Consider the following 14,153-nt stretch of genomic DNA (forward strand, 5'->3'; position numbering starts at 1 on the left):
TGTTCCATTAAGTACTACGAGACAATATAACAGAAAATAGACAGTTTCAATGTTACTGTGGCTTCAGCCCAAGACAACGGAGCATTTTCCCCTTCCAGCAATATTGTGTTGAATAAGCCTTTCAGTACAGGTACAATACTGTAAAGGAGGCTAAAATATATCTCGACCGAAAGCCACAGTAACATTGATTTTGAAACCCAATTAGGATCCCCTGGCAGTAGATTCCTATAGGCCAATATCGCTATTGATAACCGTTTATAAGGTTTTTTTCGGGGATGTTGGCCGCCAGGGTCACTAGGATTATTAAAAGGTTATACATCAAGATCAGAGAGAATGCATCCCGGGGAGGCAGCTCAATGAGCTTACTTTTGGAATGCTGGGGGTTTTTGACCTGGCGTAAGCCCATAATCTACCCGTAGCGGTTGTAGTGGTTGATGCCACTAAGGCATTTGATCAAGTCCACTGGCACTACCTCTGGGAGGTTTTAAAGATCTTTGGGTTCCCTGAGAATATAGTACGGGCAATTCAACATCTATACTATTTGCCTAGAGCCAGGGTTTTGGTTAACCAGGAGCTATCAGACTGGTTCAACATAACTCGGGGAACTAGGCAGGGGTGCCCACTGTCCCCGCTTTTAATCAATCTTTATATTGAACCATTAGTGTCCTGGATTGGAATGGATGATACATTCGCTCCGTTTAGGTTCGCCGGCTTCGTGGTAAAACTGGCCTTATATGCGGATGATCTTATACTTTACACGGTCAACCCCGAGGTGGCTATCCCTAACTTAATGGCTAAGGCAGAAGCCTTTGGGAAGATATCTGGGTACAAAGTAAATAGAGGAAAGACGGAAGTTATGGACTGGAATTAGCCTAGGCAAACCCCGGGGATTAAGTCACAAATGCGTTATTTGGGTATCATATTCACGCAGAAATTAGTGGAAGTGCTTGGTGTTAACTGGAAGAAGATAAGTCAGGGGATTGGGAGATTGCTTGTTAGGTGGGCAAATTTACCCCTAAACTTATATGGCAGGGTAAACCTCATTAAAATGATTGTCCTCACTAAGATTAAGTTTCTTTTTAATTCTATACTGTTACCCTTTGATAAAGGAGATATTGCCAATTTGCAGGGGAAGATAGGCAGCTTTATTTGGTCTTCAAAGGGATCACGGATATCCTGGAAAAAGCCAAGGGAGAGGTTGGAGAAGGGGGGCACTGGCTTTTCCTAACCTTATGATATATTGATATGCATTTTATTTCAAGAACTTTCGCATGTTGTTAAATAAAGTGGAAGGGTCACCATTAGGAATACTCTTTAGGGCAATGCTGAGCGGACTGAGGACAAGATCAGTTTCTATTTAAATATGGAGACCCGAAGTGTTTAAAAAAAGTGAGATTGAAGATTTTGCTGAGGGTCTTGAAAATGTGGGTTTTCATTCAGAAAAAACTTGGAGTTCCGTTCTATTCGTCTAAGGCGCCGATCTGGGATTCATCAGGAACCCCCGAGTGTTTAAAGGATCAGCTCAGTCTTTCCTTGAAAGCTGCAGGGATTTCCCGGCAGGGGGGGGATCTTGAGTCAGAGTCATTTTTAGCTAGCTGGGAAACTCTGAGTCAATCTACAATAAGGCCAAATAACCAGACTTAAGTACTATCAAGTTTCCTCCTGGTGGGTACGACAAGTTTGGAAAGAGGATTCCTGGTTAGATCAGGCAATAAAAACCGGCCCTATTAAAAAGGAAGTCTCTTTGTGGCATCGTACCTTGTCAGAGGCGGATGACCAATTGGATACAGATATTCGAAAGCTCAGGGCAGAAGATCTAGTAAACTTGCGGCAGCTTGGCTGGACTGTTTTGCAATGCTCCGCGCGATAGTATAACCCGCCTTTCTCAAACGTTATCATCTCTTTACTATGTATGAGTATATTGGTCTCCAGCTAAATTATCAAGATTCACAGGAATTCAGCATGCATGCCCAAGATGTACGTACCCTCTGGCGGATGACATGCATATGTTCGTGATCACCACCTACTGGATCGAGGTGTGTACTTTTTTGACGGAAGTAAGGGGCATACAAGTTAAGGTAAGCCCTATTTTTATATTTTTGGGACTACGCCAGGACTGTTTTACTCGACTTAACACTTATCTCAAGATTTATTTTCTTTTTGAGATTTTATTGGGGAGACAGGAGATTTGCAGGTCCTGGAAATCAGGAGTCCCCCCTCTTTCATATGACTGTATGAAAAATATAATATCCACGAGTCAGTTTGACATAACCTGTGATCCAAGCTGTCAGGAGAAAGTATGGGCAATGCTGGTCGATTGGAGCCAAAGTCCTAGGGGGTCCAATGGTTAAGCCAAACAATTGCGGTCAGTCTCGGTCCCTTCTTTGCTACGGGCACACCAGCGAAGGGTTGGAAGTGGAACCAGCTTTTTCTTGGATGGAATGACTCCTTTCCTGGCTATGGTATCTGGCAAATGGGAATAGGGTATCACCAACAAGAGAATTGGCAGAATGAGGACAACCGAAAAAGAAAAGAAAAAACCCAGTTGAATATTTTTTTAAACTTTAAATCCTTGCACATAGCAGATATTTATCTTCGAAGAGCTGCTTTACGGTTCTGAAAGTCGAGGACTGGCCATCATAATATAAAGACGACTGCAGTCCACTGAACGTTTTTATTGTTTTGATTTAGAAGAGAGTTGACGGGCTGACTTAGAAGATTCACCTCCTCTTTCTTGGAGTGGATACCACCTCCATTTTATGGATGGGGATTTTTCGGGGCACTTTTATATATTATAATGAGCTTCAATTGTAGAATTAACATTAGGTCGCATCGACTGAAGATTTGCTGTGGCACCATTTTTTAGAAAACACACTCTTATTACCATTGAAAATAAAAAGACACAAAAACAAGATCAGAGGGGAAATGTGGCATGAAACAGGAGGGAATTACGGGTTTTGTGAATAATGAAGTAGGAGAGTCAGGGAAGAACACCCCTTCAAACACATTTATAAAGATGTACTTCACTTTAATGAAACCCAGATTTAAGCAATTTCATACACCCTCCCCTAAAAAAAAAAAAGTAGTTGAGAGAGGAGGGATCCGCAGAGGAGAGGGAGAAGGTAAGCGGAGAGAAAATAAGAACGAAGTGTGGGAGGAAAAGAAAGCAAGGGAGATAGCACAAAAAAAAGAGATATGTTATTGCTTCATTTAAGGGCTTACAACACTACTACACTATACAACAATAGCTAACGTTCTGAACCAGACAAACCCCCGCCTAATCCATGAGTTGTGGTGCGAAAGGGCCACTCACCGTTCTCAGCAGGTTCCTCCTCTCCTTGAAGGTAGCGCAGCAGCCCAGGATACCCGTAATCATTACTATGACCCCAGCAATGACTAGGATGTATGCAGTGGCTGCATAGGTGCTGGACGACAGCAGGCTGATATAGTCGCTCTTTTCCACGAGGGTCCAGATGCCCACAGCCATGACGGCACCACCCGCCAGCTGGAAAGTAAAAGACAAGAGGCTAAAATACCTAGCTCAGAAAGTAGAAAGATACTATAGGAGGTCAGCTGATCGAAGACAATCGTCCTTTCCCAACTGCAACAAAGTGCTACACCATTATGCTTAGCTAGGCTACTACTAGAGTTGTGGTACACTAAATGTAGAGAAGAATAACTCAAAACTTCACTTCCAGTCCCTCAATTTATCAAGAGAGAGCTTATGTTACTTCAAAAGTTTGAAAGCAACTACTACTGTTCCACAATTCTTTTGTCCAAGACTCCCGTTATGTAGACCAAGCCATGTAAATGATTTGCATCTGTCCTAATCTATGCATTCTGTCTTGGATGAATTTCTAGGCTCCCTAGGTAAGTTTTGGAGAAGAGCAATGTTTTTCTTTTAAATTGCGATGTGTCTCTTTGGTTTACTGCAGTCAAGCTGGTGTATAATTCCTACTTTTTACGTGTCCCTGCCTCATCTTTTTAGCTTGGGTGCTGGTACGGCTCAGCGAGATAGATGATCTACAAAGTAGTTCTGAAAGTAGATACCCACTGTGTATCTAGCCCCGACCCTGGCACCCGTAATGCCAATGGGATATTAGGCAGAATTAGCAGAGTTCTCAACTTGTCCCATTTGAGGTGATTTTAGTCTCTCCAGACATGTTGTTTTGTTCTTGGATGGAAGATAATACGTATGTAGCGCATGTTAGCGCTATTGAAGTATCTCGACACCAGGGATAGCTGCCACAGGAGCACTTTGAAATGAAGTTGAAAACCCACTAGTACAAAAAACGAATATTTTTTACCAGGGGGAGCAGAACTCAATGTTTTAGTTGCATCAAATGGAACACTTTATGTCTAAGTATAAGCAAGGCCATTTGTCCCCATGCTGATACAATTAAGCAGGCCTCAAACTATCCTGTCGTACTACATTGAGTATGGAAAATGTTAAATTGCAATAAAACTAGGACGCGCTGGAATGAGAATACTTCCTAACCCTGGTAGTGGGGAAGGGGAATGCATGAAATCTCTGGAACTGCGTGATGAATTTAATCAGCTTACTCAGTGTGCACAGTGTTTAAGCATAGTACTGTTGAAAGGTGAAGCCTTTTCTTCGATCACAGTGTGTTCATCTTCGAGAGGTCCCTTTCTAAGTCTCTTAGGCGTCAAAGTCCACAATCTCATAATTTAGCATGTTCGACAGTAGTCATTTAGAAAACTCTGTGCGCCTATCCAGTGTAAGTGTTTTGGTTCAATGCACCAAAGCCATACACGCCACTTGAAAAATGGGTTGTTTGCAATTCACATTTTTAAAACTCTCAAAATATGCTTTTTTTAATTAACTCGAAAATCAGCTGTATTCAAATTTTCTAGAGTGGCCATATCATCGAAGAAGGTTCTGGTTGGCATTTTCTTGTTACCCATCTCCCATATCTGAAACATGGGATAGGAGCTCCATGTATCACGACTAAGTGAGGTTACTAGAAAATGGTCACACGGTTGTTACTTCATGGTCTAGCAGGGAATGGTTTGGGCAGGCACCCCAAGGTTGCTACATATCAAGGTTTTTTTTTTTATTATTTCCCGATTCTAGTTGAAGTGTAGCTGCTTTCGCCAGGATAATGGGAGGAGAGGCACTGACCAAGAAATTATAATGGTTCATATCCATTTTGATTGGAGACTAAAAAGATTGCCTGGAAATCTGCTCTGCTCCTAGACCTGAAACTAAAAATGTACTTGCATTTCAATGGCGCTAGTCCTATGAAAAACATCACCTAGTCAGTACGATCTCCGTAAATAGATATACTGCAGGCCACACTCCGATTATACACCTGTTATCTTGAATCTCCATTATATGTAGTCTACCTCTTCAACATATCCGTCATCGACTGTGTCCCTCCTCTGTACAGTCAAGGCTTGCAGGATGCTTGGGAGTCTAATGACAAGACCAGGCCCCACTGAGTAAGTATTGCAGGTAGAGTGGGCTTAGGGATTTTCCAACACAGGATGGATTTCATAAATTAGGCAAGTGGAAAAGTCGTCTTTTAATCGGTTGTCCCATCTGGTATGGAGTTAGTAGTTGGGGTGCCACTGCTTAGTGTTGAGCTCGCTTTGAAATCTAGTGAATGTAATACAGAATGATTTTCAGAATTTCAGGTACCTGTATCTAATTTCAGAGTAAACGGGCATTACATATTTCCTGTTTATTCCCAGCATCAGTGAGCATTGCTACAAAGGTTTTGGGGAAACTATAAAATGGGTTACATTTTTGTGTGTTAGGATATACCAGCTTTGTTTACAAGTGTGTCGAGAGAAGAGAAGAAAATTAGCTTGCATGCAAGACACATGTACAGGTATCGCAACAAAGAAATAAGTCACCTCTTTTTTGTAACGCAATATATTTCAATGTGGTTGCGTACAGGGACTAGCGAGAATGCAGCAACAAGAAAACAGAGAATAAAATCTAGATCATACACTCTAGAATAAAGCCTGTATGGCATTGATCACCGATTAGGGTCAATTGTGTATAGAAACATTCCAAAAATCACAGCAGCCCAAGTTCTGAGTGGGTAGTCAAACTCCTTCTGTAACAGATTTCCTGTGAATGAATGAAGATCTAGTCAAGGCAATATTGCACACAGGAAATGGTGTGGCATAAGAGGCATAGACACGGATACACTGAGGGAAGTGAGGTGCAGGTGATTAAGAGCCTTACCCAGAAGAAAAAGTTGAATGTGAAGAGTAGGTACTTCAGACAGATGGTGCCACAGGTCTCCTTTTCACCGTATTCCCCCATGATTCCCGATTAATGAGCACGTCTGAAATAAAAAGGACAAGATAAGTTAGTCAGTAAGAGGAGTTGGTCCACCTGACTGTACCACGCCCCCTCCCAGACACCTGTTACAGACTAATGTGTAGCAGGGTAACAAGGAAAGTTATTGAGAACCTCAAGTACCAACATGAAATCGTAAATTGAGACAAATACAGATTTGCAATTTGAGATTTCTTATTTGGAATGTATTATGATGGACATGGTAGATCGCAATTTGTTCACAGACTTCTACCAAATGCATTGGTATTTTGTATAACCTATGTATTTAAAGATTGGTTCACAAAACACCGAATCATGGTAGGACACAATTCCTCATTAATATGCATGATGTAGGATTCAGATTGCGACCCGACCCACTACAATTGGCTGGTGTCACAGGCATGGTGATCTGCTAGGGTCAGCAGACCATGTCTGTAATTGCTTTTAAATCAAGCAAATCTTTAAAAAAAATGCATCCAGTTTTCTCAAAGGAAATGGAATACGTTTTAAAAAAAAAAAATCTGCAACATTTTCTATGGAGTATGCAGCAGTCCCAAGGACCACTGCCTGCATCTGAAAGAATGTTTTTGTCCACATTCACAAACGGACCCCTTCCCATTTACGAATGGTTTGACTTAATAGTAAAATATTAATGTTTTGCTACCGGATTTCAGTCACAAAACATTAATACATAGCTTCAGGAATCAGCATTTGCAAGGGACGGTCTTTACAGGCCCATTCCAAATACAGATTCCAAACCAAATTGCAATTCAGTAATCTGTTAGCCAATCGCAATTTGGGTTTTGTATATTTAAAAAAAGCCATTTTGTGGTTGCAAAGCCTCCTCTTTGACCTTAGTGACCGTAAACGTGCTTTGTAAAGGAGGCCATCAGATCGGACCCTCATGTATTCTAACTCAAAGTCTATGCTCACTGTACTGGTCGCTTGAGAAATAGAAGAATGCTTGGAAATAGGTTCACCTCAAGTTTCAAGATGTCTTGCAAGCAAAATAAAAATAATAAAATAATAATATAATCAGAGCACATGCAGCACGGAGAAACATACACCAAGAAATCAACAATACTTGCTCCAAGTCCCATTGAAAAAAAAACAACAACACAGTTAGGCAAACTGAAGCAGACATGTGCTCACCAATGAAAAGGAAGAAAATTGGATTGTCAATGAATCCAACCAATGGTAAGTAATGGGAGAGCTAAAAGTCCCTTATTTGAGTTTTTTTGGTTTAATTTTGAAGCAATAGATTGTCAGAAACCATTGCACATGCACTTTCTCATGTAAGACCTAAAAAGCTGAAGAAAACAATAATTTACCACAATGTAAATAAAGAAACAACCGTCTTCAACTTGACAGAGAAGAAACTTTGCCATAAAACTAACAGAAAGCTGACTATTGCCTGGTGTATCCTAGAGATACAAGACTCACAAAAAGGACAATTTAGGAGTTTGTAAAGAATTTAGAATAGGAGCTTTCCATCCTGGACTATTCCCTCAGATGAACCGATGATGAGCAAAAGAAGATACAATTTATAAAACTCTAATAACCAGGCCTCTTCCAGAAAATAGTGTGCAACAGTTTGCCACAAAAAACTATGAACAAAATGTAGTAAAATATGATCCCGCCGTTGCTTGCTTTTGAACCAATAGTTGGAAAAGGAATACCTCAGCTTGTAGATACCATCAAGTGTGTAGCCTCGGACATAGACAAGTCAATTATTAACATTTTTCAACAAGCAAAATTGATATCTGCAGCCAGTTGCATTCTAAATATGGTCAATCAGTCCAAACAAGCTTCATAACCCCCTAATCTCTCCTTTACTAGAAGAAATTATCACGAGACCTGCACAGTGTGGCAAAATGTGTGCATAATCTCTTACATCCCATTTCTGTAAAACTCCATGGAAATGGCTGCAATGTGACAACTGGAACCTTTTCTTGCACCTAATAACTTAAGTTATCACGAAGACATAGGCTTTACATTGAATTATGCCATTAAATTCACGGTATTAGCAATTTTAAATCAATTAAAATCGGCCAGGAGTAATATCATTTATTTGATGGTAATACGTATGCCAGCCTTTGATACAGTTAATCATGAAATTGTGATGCACGGATTAGCTAGTCAGCTACAGGCGGTAGAAGCTGGTGTCACTCCTTTCTGAATGAATATGTCTGTAGTTTATTTTAGATTACTGGGAGATTGCAGCTTTCAACTCCCTTTTACTGCATAGCTGTAGGATTTACTTTCGCCCAATGGGTCCTTTGGCTTGCCATCTTATAATTACACAGAAGATACTCAACCTCTAGTACTCCTATTGACCTCTCATACGAAAAAACTGAATTTGAACACAGATATGTTAACTACTTGGCAAGGAACCAGTGTCATCAACAGGAATGCCCCAAGAAATGATGAATAGACTGTAAGGAAGAACGTGGACACAAATGTCATAGTGGATAAAATTACAAATCGAGAGGATCCAAGACTCATGTTAATCAACCAATATACAATCAATGTGCAAATATCACACATAACAAGGTTCTTAATCAGGCCCGGTTCTAGCGGATGGGCCGGGTGGGCTAGGCCCACCCAAACATGAGCCTGGCCCACCCAAACAGGATCCTTGGCCCTCGCACTGAGGGCCTGAAGGCAGGCGTCTTTGGGATCTAAGTGCTTCAACCCTCCCCCGTCGCGTGTGTCAGCACCCGCCGAGGGGCGCACACAACAGACAGTTTTAGAGATGATCGCAGCAACGCCCGAGTACTTCACAAGTCTTTACAAGACCATGTATAGGTTAACGAGGCTTTGTTTATTTTGTCACCCCGTCATCTCTGCATGGCGAAAGGCGACAAACCCTTTCTTTGACAAGGGTAACCTTTGGTAACCTTTGCTTACTGTCCTGCTGCGTTGATATTTATTTTTATATGCAGCGCAGGAGAAAAGAAGTTTTTTTATTCCTATTCACCTTTCCTGACCCCTGCAGTGGCTTATCACAAAAGACTGACACAAACTTTGACTAATGGAGTAGGTAAGAGAATGTGTTACTATATATTTTTCTTTTTAAAATCTGCACATCAGGACACACACATGTGTGCTTCATTTAAACAGTTTTTATCATTAGCATTGCCGATGCAGGACAACAATAAGAATACAAAATGCCCAGATAACGCTGGTGATTAATAATCCTGCTGGAGAGCAATAATTTGTCTCTTAGTAGTTTTCAAATGCATATGAACTGTATTTTATGTGGATAGCTCCAGAGCTTTGAGTGGGATGAAAAAACTGGGGGGGGGGGGGTGGTCTCTCAAAGGGGCGTGGCCAATGTAATTGAGGACGTGGCTTAAAAACAGTACGTTAAAAATCTGTGTTTAACAGTGTGCGGCCCGACTTGTATTTTGCTGTTTCTGTCATTGCATCCAGGTATTTGATACAACAAGTAACATCATACCTACAAGTCAGGGCTATTGGCTTTATCAATGGTTGTTAGTTGCATAAGATAAATAACAGCAACTATGGCTTGTATATAATTGCAAAAGCTTCCACTTAAAGCACCAGTGACATCAAAACAATGTTGCTGCTCCTGAGTTTCAAAAAGAGAAGGGAAATCCAGAGAGAAAATGACTCTCTTTAAAGGATTTCCCTTCCCCCTACAAAGCTCACCTGGCATGACATCATGCCGTAACATTCCACTTGTGAGTAGTGTGAGCAGGGTACACCGATGTGCCTGCTGTCTCGAAACGGGTCTCTATCGGGCTCTGTTTTGTGCCCTGGCACCTTTTTTCCGGACTGCAGTGACAGCAGACTGCTGTCACTGCAGTTCGGAAAAAAACGGACTACCTGTGAAAGAGACCCGTTTCGAGGCCCCTTTAAAAAAACTGCCGGTGCTCAGACCTAGTGAGACCCGGCCCACTTAAAGCCCTGGATAGCTCAGTGGGTTACTGCCTTTGTCACAGAGATCCTTGTGTTACTTGCAGTTCACAAGTTACAATCCTAACATAGGACAGTAACCAATGAACTGTCATCAAAGAGCTGCATACAAACATGAATGATATAGTTAGAACTTCGCTTTTTTGGTTTTGTGATATAGTTAGAACTCCCCCAGTCTTTCATTATTCTAATGTTGTTAAAATGAGTATGTTTGGGCAGATATACATTTTTATCAGTGATGCTGACCCCCATGGAATACTCTTTAAATCCTAAGGTTGTGTTTCCCCAGACCAAACCCTCTTAAAATATCCCGCCCACCAGTATGAATGACATGTGATTCATACACCTTGTAATCCTTATTGGCTTATGTGACATTCCCAATAGACTGATTTACATACTTGTATGATTGATTGTATATGTATAATGTGTGCATTGTGTAAAGTACTGACACACACTACACTGATATGAGTAGCGCTATGCGACAAATGAAATGCATATGAGAGAGGGCCTACGTAAAGATAAGGGGCACTGTTGGAGGGTGGCAGTGAGGGAATCTGAGGAGGAGGTAGTATGAGGGGCTATGGAGCGATGAGGGGCACGGGTGGAGGGTGGCAGTGAGGGAATCCGAGGAAGATGTCATGGGGTGGAGGGGGGAGTTAGGGAGAGATGAGGGGCACTGGTGGAGAGTGGCATTGAGGCAATCCGAGGAGGAGGTCAATAGGGGGAGGGGCTATGGGGAGATGAGGGGCACTTGTGGCATGTGGCATGGCTTTGAGGGAATCCAAGTAGGAGGTCAATAGAGGGGGACATTGGGAGATGAGGGGCACTGTTGGAAGGTGGGAGTAAAGGTATTTACGGAGAAAGAGGTTATTGGTGCAGCGCCAAAAAAGTCTCACATCAGCGCTGAAGCCGGCCTTTCTGTTTTTGTTTATTTAATTAGCAGTCGGGTCATAAGGGCTACTGTGGAAAATACTTTAAAGTGCGTGCTAATTATATTCACTGCTATATTCAATGTTTTAAGTTTGAAGGTGATTTTCCTAATGTTTTTACCGGGAAAAATGAAAGTGGAGCCCAATGGTGCCTGATATGGGGCTGGGACTCAAGGTCATTTGTGAGATAAGGTTCACTGAAGAGGAGAAGTGGATAATCAAGCCTGTAAGGGAGTGCATTGCAGAGTCCGTGGTCAGGTGGAGGTAGTAATGAAGAGGGATTCTCCCCGAAGGCTCGCACAGAGGGAGCCCGAAAAGTGTCACTTGCCTGATACTCCCATCTCAGAAACCTCCTCTTCCCATCAAAGGGACATTACATGGAAAAAACACTTTTTGAGAGTGATCACATTTAGAAAGAGATTTGGGAAAGAGTGTGTTTTACTTGGCCTTGTAAGACTAAGAAGAGGTAAAGGAGCACCCTGAAGCAGGCCTGCCTAGACATATATGCAAAAAATCGAGCTCGCAGTGGCCCACCCAAATGCACCCTTGGCCCACCCAAATAAATATTCCTGGAACCGGGCCTGTTATTAATGCATATAAATCTAACAGTTCATGAGAATTGGCTGATTTATTGAGAACTCCTCCTGTGAAATTTTTGAATTTATGAGTAAAATATAATTATGCACATTCATCAATTGTATTTGACATTGCAAAAAAAATTATATATAATAACTACATGTAAAGTCAACAAGCAATTGAGAAATTGACAGTTTGAAAAAAATGACAACAACAGTACGAACATTTCAAGTTGTACCCATCATTGGAAACAATTCCATATAGGTAGAGTAAACACAAAACCATAAACACTCTTGGTTGAAGCATTGAGAAAATATTCTCCTCAAAGTGGAGTGCGAGGAAATGAGTGGTAGAATGTTTATTGATTTTTTATATTCAGTGCCCTGTAATTTCACAATAAAGATGCCATTACAGCAGAAGAAACTTAAAGACTTCTGAAAAATCTGCATGCTGCCCCACATCCCCCAACAGAAATGTCTGTTGAAGTCCTTACCTTTAAAAAAAAAAAAAGGTTCTTACTGTTATTACACACAAAATACACCCCACTCCCAACTAAAACCTATGACAGAACTTAACAAGCATTGGCATAGCCAATAGGTATCGCCTATGGCTTTGCCAATATGTTTTAGCTAGGCTGTAAACTAGAGTGGTTGCTATTCAGTATGGCTAAAAGTTATTGGTGTAAAGCGGCATAGAGTGAAGTGCTCTAAAGTTGAGTGCAGTGTAGTGTTAAGGAGTGGTTTGTCCCAAAGAGGAAGCTGAGGGAGCCGTGGGTGGGGCACTGTGCGCACCCCCCACAGACCACCCTGCACCCATTAAGGCCTATACTTTATAAACAGGAGGGGTGATGCCACACACACTCAAAGCACCAGTCCCCTTTTCCAGGAGTTGGTTAATCCTGTACACCAGTGGTTTCAATGAACGGTAAAGTGCCCACATAATTGGTGGCTCTGTGAAGGGCGATTTCAAATGGCGGTTCTCAGTTTAGGGCAATTTGAAATGGCGGGTTACCTTAGCAACAATGTTCCAAACATTGCTGCCCCACAAGCGGGAGAAGTACCCCCTCCATTCAGTCATGGTGGATGGTGCGAGCGCCCCTGTAGAGTTTTGTGGTGATGCTGATTGACATGGCAGCGTACATGACTCAGGCTTGATCGCAGGGGCAGGACTGCCAGATCTGCCATATGAAACAAGCACTATGGTCCTTGAAAATAAGCCTGAAATAGCTTACGTTGTCAAAAGAAGCCCAAAACAAAACCAACACCATATAACTCAAACAATGTTAATAAATATATACTGGATGGAAAAAAAGGTATCAAAACCAGTAGAACGCATCAGGAGCAGATACGAACACGCACATCTATCGGCTTTAATGTACAATTTACAACAGGCGAGCACCATTCAGAAAAAGAAAGGAGCACAGTCTCCCGAGGCGGCCGCCATGCTGTAAGATGAAGTGCAGCAGCAATAAAGCGGGCGCCACACTGATCAAGGACAATGAAACACGAACGTTTGTGCGCTTTCAGAATAAAAAAGAAATCCTGTGCCAGTAACTAAAATGGGACTAATCAAAAGCTAAAAGTAATGGGGCGCTGCTCCGTGGGAGTGATCAACTGACGAAAAGGAGGGACAAATTGGAAAGATTAACCACTTGAAAGCAATGATTTTTAAAGGGCACTGAAATTAACAAATGAAAAGCAATGAGCGAGCTGTAAGCCAACAAAGTATATACAACATGCCTCAAACATAGCTAAAGTGCTGTCTAGGCTCAACCTAAAAATGAAAAACACAATGGTAAAAACAACAGAAAATAAGGTAGGCATCGTAGTCAAAGACCAAAACGACAGAGAAGAGTGCCAGAAAGTAAATGACTGAAAATATTATTGAACAAGCATTTGCAATGCAATAGGTTTCGCATTTACATGAGTTTAAGCTATTTGCATTGTAAATGACAATGCCTTTTATTTAGGTTTTGAAAACCAAAACATAAATAAAAGTCATGGTCATTTACAATGGCAATAGCTCAAACGTGCGTATATGCCAGACCAATTGCATTGGAAATGCTTGTTTCGAGTTGTGTGAGCTGCTTGTCTCATTGCTCCTTTCCACCATTATGTAGCATGTAAATAAAAACAATTACGAGTTGGGTGAGCTGTGCTCAGCCCTAATTTAGCATATAAATAAAACAAATGTTAAAACATTGGCATAGCCAGTAGGAAGGCACCACAGACAACGGGAGGGAGGGCAAGGATAAGATAGACATCACGGACAACAGGAAGGAGGGTGGAGGTTAAGAAGGCACCACAGACAACGGGAGGGAGGGCGGTAGGTAAAGAAGGCACGCACAACGGGCGGTGGGTTTTGTGGTAAAGATGGCATCACAGACTGAATGT

General features: G+C 41.7%; 1 protein-coding gene across 3 annotated transcripts in view; it reads right to left on the reverse strand.

Moving 5' to 3' along the window:
- The window catches only part of CD151 (CD151 molecule (Raph blood group)), a 161,687-nt gene that overhangs the window by 80,393 nt on the left and 67,141 nt on the right, over positions 1 to 14,153 (reverse strand). For all 3 annotated transcript variants that reach the window (XM_086957747.1, XM_086957749.1, XM_086957748.1), the window contains 2 exons: positions 6,218 to 6,320; positions 3,314 to 3,505 (listed from right to left, as the gene is read on the reverse strand). In XM_086957747.1, coding sequence (XP_086813873.1) covers positions 3,314 to 3,505; positions 6,218 to 6,298 — 273 coding nt within the window. In that variant the 5' untranslated portion in view covers positions 6,299 to 6,320. The remainder of the gene's footprint in view (positions 1 to 3,313; positions 3,506 to 6,217; positions 6,321 to 14,153) is intronic.

The sequence above is a fragment of the Lissotriton vulgaris genome, chromosome 2_1 (genome assembly GCF_964263255.1).
Source record: "Lissotriton vulgaris chromosome 2_1, aLisVul1.2, whole genome shotgun sequence".
Classification (NCBI taxonomy): domain Eukaryota; kingdom Metazoa; phylum Chordata; class Amphibia; order Caudata; family Salamandridae; genus Lissotriton; species Lissotriton vulgaris.